Here is an 18,829-nt window from a genome sequence, read left to right as displayed (position 1 = left end):
TAATACATTGCCATATGTGTGTTCTGTTCGCTTGCAGTGGTATTACAGAGGAGGAGCTGTGTGCAGCTGGTGTGTCTAACCCATCTCATCGACGAAGAATCTTGGAGAACCTTCCCAAGATCTGGGACTGAACACAAAGAGACTATCTGGTGTCTTATCAGGAGACTATGTATGATTAGATTGATATTTGTATTCCTGATACACAATTTCTTACCTTTCCAAGTTTAAATTCCATTCAGAATAAAGTTCAACACACCAGTTCCACTATCCCTGTGGTCCCAAACACACAGTGTGGAATAAACCACAGTCTTAATACTTGCTTCTAACAATCCAAACAAATAGAACACAGAGTCTTTCATTGTCTTGTCAGTGCTGAACATCCTAATGCTTTTACTTAGATACTGTGTATATAATAGCACAACACGAACAATGACTTATGAAATTTTGTTTTTGCTTTAATACATTGTCTGGTCACTTTTTCATATCTTGTCTGAGTCCCTGTTTCAGCGTACTCACAGTATTTATTAATAGGTGACCAATAATAGCCATATGTTACCTTTTGAATGTGCATAAACAAAGATGTCAGCTGGTCAATTTAAGAGGAATATGTTTTTTTTATTATTTACGTCACCAATTTTTATTGCAGTAAAGCTGTTATCCCTTTTACAAGGAGAGATAAGCAAATGGATGTTTAAATCAATGGGCATATTGAAGACGTTCCCTGCAAAAACAGGTAACAGAAAAAAGCATTGCACCTGATTTTCCTCAAGGATTTAATATAGACTTCAAAATGTCTTTCTGATAGATTTTTTTAACTATAAAACTGTCAAGGCCAACTAACCAGGCTCTAATTTACAATATTAATTTGGCATTAAGTGAATTCTCCCACCTCCACAGCCCTATAGTCTGCTAAATCCTCTAGGTTAGTTACTGTAGTAGACAAATAGTGCTTTATACATGCATATGTATTAGGGATGCTCCGATCAGGATTTTCGCAGCCGATGCAGAGTACCGATTCCTTGTCATGGTGCTCAGCCGATACAGAGTACTGATTCTGATACTTCAAGCTTTATAATTCATTAAGCACATTTTCCCCTAAGTATGACACTTGAGTGAAGATCTCTCCTTACCTAAGAGAATAAATGAGTGATGTTCCATATAATCCCTTAAGCATGTCTCTTATAACCATTTAGTATAGACATGTCATGTTTAGAAGCAGCTTTACAGAAAATAATAGATAAAATATTTAAAAACACAGAACTTTCAGATTTAATATATGTAAAAAGGCCTAAATACATGCAAGGTCATTCCAATCTCTTGCTAATTCACTCTCGTCTCCATGATTTCCAGAGTATTTTATCTGTATTAACGCCTGCGATAGGTTCATGAGATCGGCCAGATTGGCGAGTACGATCGAGTTATAAAATGTGATTATCGGCCGATATCGATCTCCAGCCGATCGATTAGAGCATTCTTAATTTGTACATTTGCAATTTGATAAATGACATGATATTCTGTTTAGACTATGCCTTTACAAAGTGATTAAAGGGTCGTTTTTATCTCAAGCAAATATTACTATCCAGAGTCAATATCTTTAAACTTGAGCAAATATTGTACAGAAGGATGTTTGTACAAAAGCGTGATCTTTGAGCGCAGTATTTGCATTGGGATAGAGTTGACTCTCAGACGTATGTATAAAAAGAAACAATGACTTCGGGCTGTTTACAATGACATTTATATATCCTTATGTCTTGCATAAGTGCATAAATCCAAAAGACCAAAAATCTGATCAGGTCAGCATAAGTTCACATCAGATCATTGTGTGTGGCTGTTACGTCATCTTAATGATTGCTTATCACAAATTCACTAAGAAACTATCGTTCCACTCTCTCAAAATTTGTCTGTTTTATTAGTCTGGTAGTTTGTGGCTGTTCTTCGTTCTTATTTTTTATCTGCTTGGTCATGACGCAAATGGATGCTGGTGGAGAGTAGGTGTGTATTGTGCACTGGCTTTCTTGTCTTCGCCTGTCAGGCAGTAGATTATTATGTAGGCCAGAGATGAAGAGTGAAAACTAACTAGCCCCTGTATGTTCACATCACACTACTGAGTCACTGACCCACTTGCATTCCTGTCCAGTTCATGTACTTTCCCCATAACTAACCATCAGGTCAGTACTGCAAAGGAAGTGGGTTTTTAATCATACCAACAATGCTCACTAATCTCTCCGACTTTCACACATCCTGTTTTTTTATTTTATTCATGAAGCATAATATAAATTGTAATTTAGTATAGATTATTATATTCTAAGTGTCAGCAATATACTAAGACTATAAGTCAAATGAATTTGTAAACTATTTCACAGATTATTTAACCACAAACTACGCAGTTTATTACTGCAGCCAACATCATAAAAGCATTGTGTGAATATTCAATGTGAACTTTAACTTGGAGACATAGCAGTCATGCACTGTATTATGGCACTCAAACTGATCACAAGCAGATAAAAGGTCTTTCGTGCACTAACCTTTTGCCCTGTTCATTTAGCTTTTCGTGTCTACCCTGGCCAAACACGGATCATGTTATTTACCTAACAGCATGAGTGGTCTAACGTAAATGTGTGTTAGCCTATAATAATTTCTCAACGTATATGATCAGCTGTATGTATTAGTTCAAGGAAATTAGCATTCTCTTTTGAGGTCTACTCTACTAACTGCCAGCCTCTCATTGGTCAAAATAGCACTGTTTTGACTTTTCACTAAATATTAACTTTAGTCTAAACAAATATGCATACACTCTCCTGTTTCTCTTCTGAAGCACCTACACTGTAAAACCCAAAAAGTTAAGGTAACCCAAACCATTTGGGGAAACCGATTGCAACAAACCATTTAAGTTAAAAACCAAAAACTAATCCAAATGAGTACTGTGAACTTAATCTATTTGAGTAAATCAAGCAATTTAAGCACAGTGAAACATGATAAATGAAGAGAACTCAAGCCAACTGAGTACTGTAAAACCCAATAAGTTAAGTCAATTCAAACTACTTGAGGAAAATGATTGCAACAAACCATTTGGGTTAAAAAAATAATCTATATGAGTACTGTGAACTTACTCCATTTAAGTTGAAGTAATGAGGTATTTAATTAACTCATTACCTTCAACAGAGTTCAAAACTCATTTGATAAAGTTGACTGTTGGGTTTTACAGTGTAGAAATTCTTCATATGGTTAACTGTGTTTCTGGATAGTACATATATTGTATTTTTTTAATCTTACCTTATTTATGGCACACTTTGTTGTAAAAAACTCCAAAAGCATTAGTTGTAAGTTATGGCACTTGCTAGGGGTAAAATAATGGTAGTTTTAGATTGTCTGCAGGCTACTTAAAATTTACTCACTATTTACCCACAGTAAATAGTGGTTCCACACCTTGAGTTTTTTCAGTTGAAAACAAAAGAAGATATTCTGAAGAAATCTGAAAACCTGCAACCACTGACTAGGAAAAATAAATACCATGGAAGTCAACATTTTTTTTAAATATCTTATTTTGTGTCCAATTAACAGAAGAAAAAACCCATGAAGGTTTGAACCAAGTGGAAGGTCTGTATATGATGCCAGAAGTGTAATTTTTTAGGGAATTATCCCTTTAATGTCAAATGTATGTGGAATTAATATTTTAAAGTAAACTCAAACGTGAAACGGATATGAAATGATAGAAAACTTTCCAAGTCTAAATTAGCATGTCTTACACGAAACGGATAGAAAATACCCCCGTGTTTGCAGGAGAAGTTAAAGTGTCCTTAAAGGATTTAATCATAAAATCTGGGCTGTATCGTTTATGAGAGCCAATGTATAATGTTTAAAGTGCAGGTGAGATGAGCTTCGACTGGTAATTACTGTCTCTTTGATGGGCAAAGATGGCAAAAACTGATAAGAGTGTGATATGGCACTGAAGTGATATCAAACGATTCACCTTCAAAAAAAAAAAACCTCAGAAACCAGGGAGGGAATAAAATCTCTCTTTAAATACCGAACATTTATGAAACTGGTTTTGTCGCTTAATGTGTTTTTGTGCTATTTAGGTGATGACAAATTAAGCAATACCTGTCAGTGAAGGTTGATTTATCCTTCTCGAGGGAGAAACTCAAACTGGCGCTGGTTCTCCCCGCCCCGCCCCTCCGCTCACGCGCTCACCTACTTCAGCTCAACATATCAGTTCGTGGGCGCTCAATCCGGTAAATCTGGATGTGGAGGTCTCTTCGACAACCTGAATGACTACTGAACCATAAGACGTCAAAATCTGCGTTTATGCTTTGATTGGGAAAGGGACGTGTTTACCTCGTTCGAATGAGTGAGCGGTAAGTTTCCGTGCGTAAAAGTAATACCGCGTGCTCCTCTTTCTCCTCTTTTCCTAAGCTTTACATCCCGTGATAGGCTAATGAGTGAAGCGGTGTGTGATTAAGTTATTTGTCTATATTTTACGGTTTATAAAACAGTAATAGTTCTCAGACAGGAGATTACTCCATGTGCTAAGAGTTCGCCTGGTTGTTTTTATATTGGGTTTGACCTTTGTTTTATAAATGAACTCTTAAGTGAGGTAAAAACTAACATGTAAATACACAAAAGACGCTATTCTTTGTTGACACTTTTTAGTCAGCAGTTCATGTTGATTTTATAGTTTGTGTCAGTTGTGACACCTTTCTCTGTTGAAAAAAAGAACTGTATAAACATCACAAGTTTTAATGGTTTTAACTAAACTTACAATTAAAATTAAAACCACTGCAAACTACTAGCTTTTAACCATTAAAACATAACATAACAGTTCATTTTAGTAATTTATAGTATGTTTTGGGACATTCACGTTAGTATTTAGTGTTTTTTACAAGCCATCAATAGAAGGCATCAAATGATAAATAGACACCATTTCAGTTTCTATTGCAACCAATACAATTCCCAATATAGCCATTATAAAATGTGAATTTCTGTTTGTGTGCTTGCTTTTTAGCTGAGTATATTTATAAAATATGCTAAAACATTTTGTTATTGTTTTAACAGAGAAATGAATTCTTTAAGGAAAAATGTCTCAGGGAATTTTTCCCTTCCTTACGACTCACTGATGCCGATGTCTTCGAAAGGAAGTGAACTTCAGCTGTACTTTCGATGAGGAGTTCAAATATATTCTTCTGCCCGTTTCATATTCCCTGGTGTGTTTCTTCGGACTAATCCTGAACTCTGTGGCTCTGTGGATGTTCATCACTAAGATGAGGCCTTGGAAACCCAGTACGGTGTATATGTTTCATCTGGCCCTGTCAGACACATTGTACGTGCTCTCCTTGCCTATGCTTATATACTACTATGCAAACCGCAGCCACTGGCCTTTTGGCGTTGTCCTCTGTAAGATTGTACGGTTTCTTTTTTATGCCAACTTATACTGCAGCATCCTTTTTCTCACTTGCATCAGTGTGCATCGCTACCTTGGCATCTGTCACCCCATTCGTTCTCTGACTTTAATAAAGCCACGCCATGCACACATGGTCTGTGGTTTTGTCTGGACAGCAGTGATAGCCTGTCTGGTGCCCACACTCATTTTAGTCAACACTTCTAGAAATGGAAATAGCACTTTGTGTCACGACACAAGTCGCCCTGAAGAATTTCACAACTTCGTAACCTACAACTCCGTGGTAATGGTGTTGCTTTTTATTCTGCCATTTCTAGTCATCATGGTTTGCTACTGTTTAATGGCACGGGCCCTTTGCCAACCCCGAAAGGGCCTGGCCCAAAATCAGCAAAGTTCATCTCGGAAGAAGTCCGTTAAACTCATCATAGTGGTACTGGTTGTGTTTGCAATCTGCTTTGTTCCCTTCCACATCACTCGCACCCTCTACTACGCCTATCGTATTTTTGATGCAGATTGCAAGACTCTTAATATTGTCAACTTTTCATATAAAATCACTCGCCCGCTTGCTAGTGTCAACAGCTGTTTGGACCCTATCCTCTACTTCCTGGCAGGGGATCACTACCGCTCTAAACTCCTCCGAGTGCTCACTAGACAGACTCCGAACACTCGTTCTACTGCATATGAGTACGCACCTAATGGCATAAACATAGAACTGGCCTTTAAGAACCCAGATGCCCAAGCTGGCAAGGATTCGAGACTCTAGAGCAACATACCCAGACATTTTGGGTAATCGTTTTTAAAAACAGTTCTGGACGACTGCCTCAAATATTTCGATAAATCCCAAGTGTACTCTGTCAACAGCTGTGTCTTCAAAGTCAGACATTCAGAAGAATTCAGGACAGTCTTGTTGTATACAATACAGGGGAGATAAAGGAGACTCTCTGGAGGAAAGGATGTGGTATCTGCTCCCTTTTGTGCACTCCTAATGTTTTTTCCCATTCAGTGTGATTGTGGGTAATGTAGAGCAGCTCATTTCTTGAAAGCACCGATGACCAATCACTCCTGCGGGTTACCTGTAATGTTGAAGTTTCTCACTGTTGGTCAAGGACAGAACTTGGCAGTGTTGGGGTTCTGTCAACATTGGAAACAAAACACACTCTATATCCCGGAGGTGGACTCTGGCCTGAGACTGTTACTACAGAAGTGCCAGCACAAAGCCTTTTGTGTGTTCTCTTATGTCTGAAGGTCCTATATTAGGAAATGAAGGTGTGAAATCTACTAAAGACTGGAGTTCTGTAGTATTTCATCAATACTAAAAAATCTGTTGTGATTTTATCAAAGAATACCTTTTTATTTTACAGATTATGTTGATCCATTTTAAAAGGGAGAGAGTTTTAAAATTTAATTCATTTGAATTAAACCGATACGGCAAGCTGTGTTAACATTGAATCTGCAAACCTTGTAGGTTATCTATTTTCATGCTACCTATTCTATAGATACAATTTTTTTCAATAAGTCCTAGCACTTATTCATTAGCTAGTACTGCTTTATTTTTAGATGATAATGGTTATTCTTTAGTTTCTAGCAGGGTGTGAATTACAGTGAGATTTGTGGAATAGGATGGGGGGGGACCCCACCAATTAACTTGATCACCCATTTAAAAACACCAAAACAACATGTGTGAGTGAAGGTCTGCTCTTTAAATAGTGTACAAATAGTTTGCACTGATCTGTATCTTTTAAGGCAATGAAGTGGCACAGTAGGTAGTGCCATTGCCTTACAGCAAGAAGGTCGCTGGTTCGAGCCTCGGCTGAGTCAGTTGGCGTTTCTGTGTGGTGTTGCATGTTCTCCCGTGAGTTTCATCTAGGCGCTCTGGTTTCCCCCACAGTCCAAAGACATGCGATACAGGTGAATTGGGTAGGCTAAATTGTCTGTAGTGTATGAGTGAGAGTGAGTGTGTATGGATGTTTTCCTGAGATGGGTTGTGGCTGGAAGGGCATCCGCTGCGTAAAACATGTGCTGGATAAGTTGGCGGCTTATTCCGCTGTGGCGAGCCCCGATTAATAAAGGGACTAAGCCGACAAGAAAATGAATGAATAAATGTAACTTTTAAATAATAATAAAACAAATATTAAGTTAATATAAATATAAAATTGACCACCACTATAATGGTTCATACTATTGTCAATACATAATTGTTCACAGCAGGAAAATATTTAGTCAGTGATCTGAATCTGTCAGATCTAACCTGATGATAGAAACCGTAAGTGTTCAAAATCTACATGTAGCTGAAAAATAAAGTCAACGTACACTCATAGGCGCAGTTTCACAAACAGGGTTTAGATAAATTAGGGTACTTAATTCGCTTTGATAAAAATGCCCCCACAAAAATAAATTATTTTTGTGAAACTGGAGACAAGCCAATGTCCCTAATGTATTTTAAGATATCTTACTTTAATTTAATTTCATTTGACACCGCGCTAATGTGAAATATAGTCTACACTGTAAAAAAAAGCTGGGTTTCACGCAATCTGTGTTGGAACAACATGAAAGAATTAAGTTAACTTATGCAAATTTAAGTGAATTGAACATAAAACAATTAAATTGTCCTCAAAAATCATCCCCAATCTTATTTTAAATAAGTAGTTTGAACAAACAGCATACGTGATTTTTTTTTGGAGCGTACCACTATAGCCTAAAGCCTTGTATGTGAAACCGGGGGATAGTATGTCAGTGTGACACAGTGATTGTCATTGTGTTTCAGCAAAATTTGCTGTTTCATTTAAAAAAAAAAAGGTCACATTTGAGAATCACGTCTGTTGAAATAGCCCATCACAGGTTACTGTAAATCAGAATCTAATCATTATCCCTAAAAACACTGAAATCATAAATATGTTTGATTAATAAATGCGATCTAATTGACTTAAGTATAAATTTGGTTTACTGAGGCATCTGTATTACAATAACTGCAAAAAAAAATTCACCTGTTAGTCGCATAATTTGTATACTGGTTACTAGACCGAGGCGATTTGGCCTAAAATCACAATCTCAATTAATTGAACATTTTAACTCTGTTACGAATAAGGAAGGATTATTTTATTTATTTATTTAACTTTTTTGCCGTCATAGCTCACTGACAAATTTTGTAAATTAAATATGCTCATATTACAAGTGAGAGATTTTTCAATTGAAGGGTGAATTACAACACATACTATTTAATATCCATGATTATTTATTGAAAATCAACATCGAACAACTGAAATTAACCCGCACATTGCCTAAAATGAACAGTCACATAACTCCACATGCGGTAGGGAAAGCAATTGAAAAAAAAAAACAGTTTGAAAAAATTTGATAGAATATTCTGAATGTCGATTTTGATTACTTTTCGATTAATCCCCCAGCTCTACTGGTTACTAGGGCTATTTTTTTGTTGTTTGAGGAGATTATTGCTTATGCATTAGATACTAGCATTTATTTATTAGACACTGGCACCTATTATTAGATGATAGTATTTATTCTTGCTATGTCTTTTTATATTAGTTTCAGTAAAATTATTGTTGAATATGCAAATGTTTATATGATTAATTTACAATACAGTTTAAAAAATAAATATTTTGTCTTTTAGTAGAGATGTTATATATGGTGGAACAAGTGGATCTAATTAGATTTGTATTGTAAACCTGAAATAGAATTTTGTTTTTAGTTCCCACACTAGTTCCTGTATTTAATCTTGCACTGCCTATGAATAACTATTTGATTGTAAGTGTTAAGAACCAGTATCTAACAAATAGAAACCAGTGTTTATGTGCAAGTACTAGGGCTGCACGATATTGTAAAAATCTGACATTGCGATATTTTGTTTTGTTGCTATATACAGTTGAAGTCAGAATTATTAGTCCCCCTGAGTTATTAGCCCCCACAACCCCCCCACCCGCTTATTTTTTTCCCCTATTTCTGTTTAACAGAGAGATTTTTCTCAACACATTTCTAAACATAATAGTTTTAATAACTCATTTCTAATAACTGATTTATTTTCTTTGCCATGAACACAGTAAATAGTATTTGACTAGATATTTTTTAAGACACTTCTATACAGCTTAAAGTGGTATTTAAAGGCTTAACTAGGTTAATTAGGTTATTGTATAACACATTTTTGTTCTGTAGACTATTAAAAAATAGCTTAAAGGGGCTAATAATTTTGACCTTAAAATGGTTCATAAAAAATTTAAAACTGCTTTTATTCTAGCCTAAATAAAACAAGACTTTCTCCAGAAGAAAAAATATTATCAGACATACTGTGAAAATTTCCTTGCTCTGTTAAACACTATTTGGGAAATATTTACAAAAGAAAAAAAATTCAAAGGGGGGCTAATAATTCTGACTTCAGCTGTATATATTGCGAAATGAATATCAATTCACTAGATGATTTGAACAGCTCTATTGGGAAAAAAGTCTGGATTTTAGGTTGACTGGAGTAATCAAGCGTTTTTAAAAGCTAAATAAACAGGGCTTTAAGGTTTTTCTGGTGAGTATTCAAATGCAATCAAATGTAAAACAGCATGGTCAACATTGTATTAATAACAAACAAATAAACAATCTAATCTTGCGGTGCGACTACTGCGCATACACATATTGCGATATCGATGCTCAAACGATATATTGTTCAACCCTAGCAAGTACTAATGTCTATTTAATAGATTGTAGTAACCAATAATAGAACTAATCCTAAAGAATAAACACTAGTAACCAGTAAACAAGTATCACTTCTTAATGGAAAAGATAGTATCTAAAAAATAAGTACTAGTGGCATGAACGTAGATACTGAACATAGATAATACGTCCCGATGTTTTATAGATTGTTAACATGGCTTGAAATAAATGGAAATATGAATGCCTATTGGAGACCTTGAGGTAAAAGTTGAATGGCTGCGGGGGAAGCTGAAGCTGAATGCAGTGGTTCAGTTATTCCCCGTTGGCTTTCTTCATTCCTCGTACAGCTGTTTTTGTCCTTTTGGCTGAGACGATCTACAGCTGTGTTGCCGTACATGTGTGTTTGTGTATTTGTGGGTAATTGCATAGCAGGGCTGAATGAAGATAAAAGATTGAAGAAATCACATCCGTGTTGCCGTAGCCAGATCTGCTTTTTCCCCCCATCCGGATGTAACCTCTCTGGGAATGTTTGCGAGTTTGTTTTTTTGTTATTTCATGTTTAGTTTCTTTTAAAAGTGTTGTAAATAGTTTGTGACATTTCTCTGGTCATGGTGTTTGTTTAACTTTGGATTGTATTTACGGAAAATGTTTTGTATTTACGTTGGATTGACTTGAGCTTTTCTTGAATAATCAGTTTTATAGGCTTCTCTGTGAAACAAACAAAATCACTAATATAAATCAGAGAGAGACTGCAATTATCGCACACTTGTTTACGTTTTGTTAAGTAGACCAATGGGAGCTGTTTTATTTAGAACATGCTGAGAATGTGATGTAAATCTGATCATATTTTTGTATTGAAAGATTTTATATTTTACAGAATAACTTGATGTCAATGAACTGTATAACATTGTCATTACAATGTAGTGGGAATTTTTTTTCTATGTAGAACTCAGGCGTGCCCAAACTTTTTTCGTATGAAGGGCCAAAAACCAAATATCATAGAGAGCCATGGGCCGAAAGTAAATATACCAATATTACATTAAAGTCGGCATGGGTAATTTCCTAATTTTTTCAATACTATTTCAAAATAAATAGATAATAAAACATTACTTTAAATCATATTAATTAGTGCAGTTTAACATTTAAAATGAAGCTTATTGCAATAAAAAAAACATGAACAGCGAAATTTATAACACAGTGGAGTTCAATGCTGAATACACTAGTCATGCAGAATCAGCCTTTGCCTTGATTTGCTCACCAAAGTCTATGAACTTGTAAATTATAATACACTTGTAAATTACACAGTATTTAGCTGTATTATGAACCATATTTTACCGTAGGACAGTTATGCAGTATGTTACTGTATTTTAAAGTTGCATGGGAAAATTACTGTATATTTTACAGTAAAAATACTGTAAATACACATAGCAAGATAAATGGTGCTGTAAATGTAAATACAGTATTTATGCTGATATACAGTAAGTTACTGGTGAACTGCTGCCAGAAAGTTACTGTAGATTCTAAAGGAAATTGTTAACAGTGTACATTTACTATTTAATAAAACATTTAATTTCAGTTAGGTTTTAACAATAAAACCAACAAAAAAGGTTTCATTTAGATTCAAAATGACAACCCCTAAACATCTCCATCGTTCTTCCTCTCTTCTCAAATGGGATAGTGGGCCAAATCACAGCTTACCATGGGCCAACTTTGCCTCGTGGACCCTAATATGGACATCTCTGGTATAACTATATTGAAGCATATACACTCTAAACATTATTTATAATTAAAACAAATGTCCTTCCTTATAATAAAATCAACCTTTTTTTATAATTGATGTAAATCAGACAATAATAGTTTTACAATTAATAGTTTGTAATTATCATTCTTTGATATTGCTGCATTTAAATTTAAGATTTTATAAATATACACACCTATGAACATTTTTTTAGAGACAACTTAAAAATTCAGTTTTCCTGGATTTAGGTGTGTGTTTGGGTAAAATATTAATATGACTAATTAAATTTTAATTCCTTTCTTTTTTATTAAAAAACTTTTGGTAAGACTTTAATTTGATAGTCCCTATTGCACATTTTGTTGACTAAAGGTTGCATTGCAACTACATGCCAATTAATTCTCAATTTAGTATTAGTAGACTGTCTGCTTAATATCTGCTGATACTGCTCCTTCAACAGATATTTAACTGACTTTAAGAAACTTTGCAAGTACATGTGAACTTACACTAACCATAACCCAAATCCCAACCTAACAGTCTACTTCTAATATAATGAGAATTAGATGGCATGTAGATGCAGTGTAACTTAAATTCAACAAAAATGCGTTAAAGAGACCATCAAAGTAAAGTGATACAAATGTTTTTTTTTATCTTTTTAATGTCTGATAACACTTTTTCCAAATTAATTATTGTCATTTAAGGCAATTTAAATGAAAGTTTTAGTCCCCATTTAGGGACAAGTAAATGACAGTTTGTGAGAATAACAAATGTTTTTGGTTGAAATGGTTGAAAATCAGAGTTTATCCACAAAACCTTGATTTCTTAACATTGGTGTTGTGCAAAAATGAATATAAATGTAAAAATGTGGCACCATTTTGGTGTTTTATGAAAACAAAAAGTCATTTGCAGAATAAAACAAAAATATAAACTCTAAATGACAAATACATGAAAACTGAGAATTTCCAAGTGGCCTCCAGTTTTAATTTCCATAGCTGTATATAATATGGCTTTTTTAAGATTGTGAAACAGAAACTATGAGGGCTCAGAGAAAAAGCTCTTTAATTTAGTCATTTGGTCAGTAGAGGTCCCCAGAGCTGTTTTCAAATGCATTAGCTTCACATCCTTAAACTTTGTCTCCACTCTCTTTTAATATGGTAAATAGACCTGATGTCTTCTTTTGTTGTAGGGTTGTTGAGGTCATGAATATGCACATGAGATGGAGATTTTATACCTCACACTTTTCTCACACTAAAAAGCCAGACATAATAATAACCATGAAGTTAGACAAGGCCCATGCAATGTGTGCAATAATGAAAATCCTCAGAAAATGTGCGTTTCCATTTGTTATGGCTTTATTATTAGAATAAGGAAAAAAAACTCTGAACAATTGTAAACCAGTAGTACAAATAAAAGCAAATTATGTGTTAGATTTCTGTTCCTAAACTGAAAAGCACGTGATTGTGATTGATTATTGAATGTTTGTGATTGATTATTTTGTATTGCTTTACTTTTACAGATAAATATCTCTAAAGTGTTGGAGGGATATATTATGTATGTTTTGTTGTGGACTAACAGTCATGATTTGTCCTCCCCCTCGTTCTGCTTTATATCCTCATCTGTTTTCATGCTCTCATTCTTGTTAAGGGCCCAAGGACAGGGTTGGGAGCCCCTGATAAAGAAATCAGTGTTGTGAGCACTGCAATACAATCATAAAGACATTGAGCAATAAAAAATGTAACTGCCGGAGAAACACGTTTTTCCCATCGGTTCTAGCAATAAGTAACCTTTATCGGTTGTTTGAGCTGTTCAGCAAGGCAAAACAGAGCTCTTATTCAATATAAAGAGAATATTTTATATATGTTGTATATCATTTCAGTCATGAATAGGTCAAATAAAAAAATATATATTTTAAGTTCAGATATTTAACCCTGTATATTAGACACCTTGATTTATAGAACACATTCACTTAAATGCTATACTCCAATTTAGTTAAGTTTATGTGACAAATTATGTTGTCTGGCATATTCACAAAAAATCATTTGTTTAGATATTATGACGGATCACAGTACATTTGAATAGTAATGAATGATTTTATTTTGTGGTTTATTTTTTAAATGATTGAATTGTGTATATGTTGTACAATTTTAAATGATTGAATTGTGTATATATAGTACAGTGACCTTGGGTTTCTTAAAAGGTGTTTTAAATAAAATGTATTATTATTATTAATGATCATTTTAACCTTATAAATATTAATACTTTGCTGCTGTGCTTTAAACCAAATATGATCTGTCACCTAATTATAATGGGTCTAAGATATTATTCAGAAATATTTACTTTTTATTACATCTTCTCATTACAGTGCTGAATTGAATAATTAACCCAATAATTATTTTTTACTTTTCTAAATTAATTGTAATCTAATTGGTTCATTTTTATAATATGCTTAAAATCAACACACATTATAAATCAAATTTATTTTAAACAAAATCATTGTCAGCCCAGATGTTTTTAATAACTTAAAATATTTGAAAATTTAGTATGATCTCTTATTTTTTAATAGTAAGTGCATGCCAGAATAAATATATTGTTTAATTTTTTTGTAAATATGTCATGTTAAATTATGATTCAGATTATGAGCATTATTTACATGTTTAGGTTTATTTTCACAAGTTAATTAGAAACACATATATTCTACATTAATATGCAATCTATGTAAATAAGAAGTATTAATGTATATAGACAGTTAAGGGCAAAAATATTAGCTATTTTGTGAATTTATCAATTTAAAATATTTTCCTGTATACATAATTAAAGTATTAATTTTATTGCTGTTCGTGTAAAAATTAAAGTAACATTATATATTTTTTATTCCAGCCAAACTAAAACAAATTTCCCCAGAAGAAAAACACATAATCGGAAATACTTTACCTATTTTTTGGAAAATTTCCTTTTTCTGTTAAACATCACTTATAATGTTTAACAGAAGAATAGAGAGGAGAATATAAATAACTAATTTCATAGGAGGGCTAATAATTTTGGTTTTAACTGTATAGATAGATACAGTAAGTAGATAGAAAGAAATAAAGAAAGACTGTCCATGCTGTAATTTCTCTCTATATACATATTTCCAATTATACACAAAATGCACCTTAACACAGTCAGAAAATTAAGAGTTCCAGTTTATACAGACTATATATATAATTTTTATTAGTATATTTCATGAATTTCTGGTTTAATCCTAGACCTTTATGCTCATTTATTCATTTAAAATTTCTACTACTTGAAATGAATACATGTAAATATTGATTTTGCAAGTGTATAACTGGGGAATAAGACTAAGTATTGTAACAATATTGTATGTAATAAATATAATATTAAAAGCAATGTAATATAAAAGAAGACTTTCTAATAAGGGATGAATTGCTAATAAATTCCTGGAGATTTGTACTCACACTCAAAAAATATATGTATTATTGATTATAAATTTATATTTCTTTTAGAATGAAAGACTGATCCTCAGGCAGTTCATCATGGCCATCATAAAGGTATGGTGACAGAATTATATATCTACTTGGAAAAATTATTGTCCACTGTATACTGTTCATATACATATTTTAAATTATACACAATATCCTAAAACACTGAGTTCCAGTTTATACAAACTATAATTATTATTTCTATTAGTGTATTTCATAACGAGGGTTCTTATTTTAAAAAAATCTGGTTTAATGCTAGACTGGTAAGCTCATTTTTTATTTGTTTAAAAGTCTCTTCTATTGGAAATAAATACATATTAATGTTGATTTTGCAAGTGTATATAACTAAGGAATAAGGCTAAGTAGTGTAACAATATTGTATGTAATAAATATAATAATAAAAGCAATGTGATCTAAAAGAAGACTTTCTAATTAGGGATTTATTGCTAATAAATTCCTAGACATTTGAGCCCACAAAAAAGATAGATAGATGGATAAAAATGTATTGATTTATACATTTCTATTTCTTTTAGAAGGATGGCAACTGATCCTCAGGCAGTTCATCATGACCATCATAAAGGTATGGTGACTATTTATATCTACTTGGAAATATGACTGTCCATACTGTAGTTTCTCTCTTTATATACATATTTCTAATTGTATACAATACGTTAACACAGAGTCCTAAAATTATGAGTTCCAGTTTATACAGACGTTTAGTTTCTTCATGTACATTTTTCGAAGCAAACTGTTCAGTCCAGGATGCATGATGACTTTACCTTCATGGTCTCTCAGCTCTGTTGTTTGTCACACTGGAGAATAAACGAATGATTTGAAGGACGTGGACGAGGACTGAGATGCTGCGAGTGGAGAGGAAGAGTGACATGAAGAGGAAAGAAGTTCATTACTCGGCTGAAAAGGAGGCAAATGGCTTTCACAGTCGCCTTGGGAACGGGCCTTTCTCTCTCTCACAAACCTATAATAAGGTACTTCAGCGGCCTAAACACAATTATTGCATGCTAAAAAGGGAAATATTGCTTTCCAGTGTAATAGGTGGTAGATATTGATTCACATGGGCGTTCAAGCAGACCTTCAGTATAAATGTTTAATTTGCTGCTTTATTTGGATTTTGGACACAAGACATTTCCAACAAGAAACTTTTCTTAATCCTATTACTAAGTTGACGTCAGAAGACAAAAAAAAAATCTATAAGAGCACTTCTGTTATGGTTAAATATTTTTCAAGGCTAAAGCAAAAGAAAAGAAAAAGCTTAACAGCCGTATAATGTGAAACAAATGTGAATTTCACAATTTCTCGCCCTCTGCACACCGTGGATGAAATAATAGACTTTGCTGTCTGTGTTACACAAAGGTGAGGCCATCATAAGGCTATATACATTAAACATAATGTTAGCCATTATGATCATCAGAATTATACCGCTTGATTAGCATTGTTAATAGTAAAATGGTACAATGCTTTTATCCGTAAGGGCTTGTGAAAATATTAAGGAGAAAATATAAAGGAAATAAAATAAATGTATATTATTTACATTAGAAATGTATAGTACATGTATGTGTAGTTATATAAAATAAAGGCTAGATTTATGAGTACCAGTTTAAAAAAAAGGCTTATGGTTTTAACAGCATCTTGTATATTTTAGTACTTTATATATAAAATGACGTGTGTGTGTATATATATATATATATATATATATATATATATATAGTTGAAGTCAGAATTATTAGCCCTCTGAATTATTAGCCCTCTGTTTATTTTTTTTCCTCAATTTCTGTTTAACAGAGAGATTTTTTCAACACATTTCTAAGCATAATATTTTAAAAGAATAACTCATTTATAATAACTGATTTATTTTATCTTTGCCATGATGACAGTAAACAATATTTTACTAGATATTTTTCAAGACACTTCTATACAGCTTAGAGTGACACTTAGAGGCTTAACTAGGTTAATAAAGTTAACTAGGCAGGTTAGGGTAATTAGGCAAGTTATTGTATAACAATGGTTTGGTCTGTAGATTATTGAAGAAAATAAAGCTTAAAGGGGCTAATAATTTTGACCTTAGCCGAAATAAAACAAATAAAACTATCTCCAGAAGAAAAAATATTATCAGACATACTGTGAAAATGTCCTTGCTCTGTTAAACATTATTTGGGAAATATTAAAAAAGCCCTCAAAGGGGGCTAATAATTCTGACTTTAACTGTAACTGAGGAATAAGACTAAGTAATATAACAATATATTGTATTGTAAAAAATATAACGATAAAAGAAATGTAATATAAAAAAAGACATTCTAATAAGGGATGAATTGCTATTCAATTTTTAGACATTTGAGGTCATTTGTTTATTTCCGCAAATAGACAAAAACATTAATCTACAACTTTTTTATTGCGTTAAATTGAAGCTTAAAATTTTAACAGTTTAAAATCTGTTTAAAAATGTTAAAAATGATTATTAATCATAATATTAAGTAAAATATTTAATAAAAAAAATAAATAAAAAAAAGTCTTCTCTTTAATTAGGGAAGAATTGGTGATATAATGATAGACCTATTCTGGGCTAATAAAAGTGTCTGCTAACTAAAATGAACTAATGTTATGTGTTTATGATGTATAAAAGAGATGCTGTAACATTTAGATGAGACAGGTGTAATGTGTGCGACAGATCAAGGATGAGGCAGGAATCGATTCTGAATTTAAGCTTTTTTCTCAATGGTTTAAACAAAAGATGTAACATTAATAAATGGAATAAAGAAATAAACATTTACAATATTCTCTTCAAACGAAAACAATGAGTGTAAGCCAAATCAAAGAAATTAACTAAACAAAATAATCCTTAGGTCTAACGTCTAAACTAGGCGACAAAAATAAATAATGAAAATAAAACCGATATCTTGAGTGTACACGACACCCAATCTAAACTAATTAAACTACAAAACTCAAAATTACACAGGGACAAAACACTAATCTAACAAAATCAATCTAAACTGAAACAAACCTAACAAGAAGGTCATAAGGATCTGTTTAGAATCACGCAACAACCAATAAAGCATTTACTTAAAGCCAACGAAGTTTAACCAGTAAACTCAAATTACCACAGTAAAATATAATTTTAACAATGTAAATTATTGCTTTAAATATAAGGGTAAAATGTTAACAATTTCTAATGAAAGAAATCAGTTTTGTAAAAAATAATAATAATTAATAATACTTACCCCTCAAAACGTTTTTTTATTACTAAAATAAAATAAAATAAAATAAATAAAATAAAATAAAAACAATTTTTCAGTTTAAAAAGAATATAAACTGAGCAATGAGATGTTCAGTGTATAAAATCTTGGATGTATGGTATAGCTATATTTTTAAGTCTCCTCTGTAATAAAGGATGAATGGCTAAGTCCTCCAGCGGGTTAGAGATCAGTGTGCTTGGGTTCATCAGGGCCGCTGGAGGCTCATGGCTGCGCTGGAGGCATTTCTGTACACGGCTGATGATCACACACACACCACGCCGAGAGCGACGTGTAGGGGTTACCAGAGATTAACACAGCC

At 32.9% G+C, this 18,829-nt stretch overlaps 2 protein-coding genes and 1 long non-coding RNA gene across 3 annotated transcripts in view; all 3 read left to right on the top strand.

The window, feature by feature from the left end:
* Positions 1–599, top strand: part of inppl1b (inositol polyphosphate phosphatase-like 1b) — a 35,084-nt gene extending 34,485 nt beyond the window's left edge. Inside the window, exon 27 of the mRNA XM_056472034.1 lies at positions 38–599. Within this exon, the coding sequence (XP_056328009.1) occupies positions 38–131 (94 nt within the window). The 3' untranslated portion in view covers positions 132–599. The remainder of the gene's footprint in view (positions 1–37) is intronic.
* Positions 600–5,056: 4,457 nt separating this feature from the next.
* p2ry4 (pyrimidinergic receptor P2Y4) lies at positions 5,057–13,842 on the top strand. Its single transcript, XM_056472580.1, is given in 2 exon segments — positions 5,057–5,128; positions 5,130–13,842. Coding segments are annotated over 2 exon segments (1,101 nt in total). The 3' UTR covers positions 6,159–13,842.
* A 1,951-nt stretch (positions 13,843–15,793) lies between these two features.
* Positions 15,794–18,829, top strand: part of LOC130240443 (uncharacterized) — a 95,959-nt gene continuing 92,923 nt past the window's right edge. The window contains exons 1-2 of the long non-coding RNA XR_008838768.1: positions 15,794–15,842; positions 16,058–16,248. This is a non-coding gene — a long non-coding RNA (uncharacterized LOC130240443). The remainder of the gene's footprint in view (positions 15,843–16,057; positions 16,249–18,829) is intronic.

Source organism: Danio aesculapii, chromosome 14 (genome assembly GCF_903798145.1).
Source record: "Danio aesculapii chromosome 14, fDanAes4.1, whole genome shotgun sequence".
Taxonomy (NCBI): Eukaryota; Metazoa; Chordata; class Actinopteri; order Cypriniformes; family Danionidae; genus Danio; species Danio aesculapii.
The sequence above is the reverse complement of the archived record's forward strand: the minus strand, read 5'-3'. Positions and strand labels throughout refer to the sequence as shown.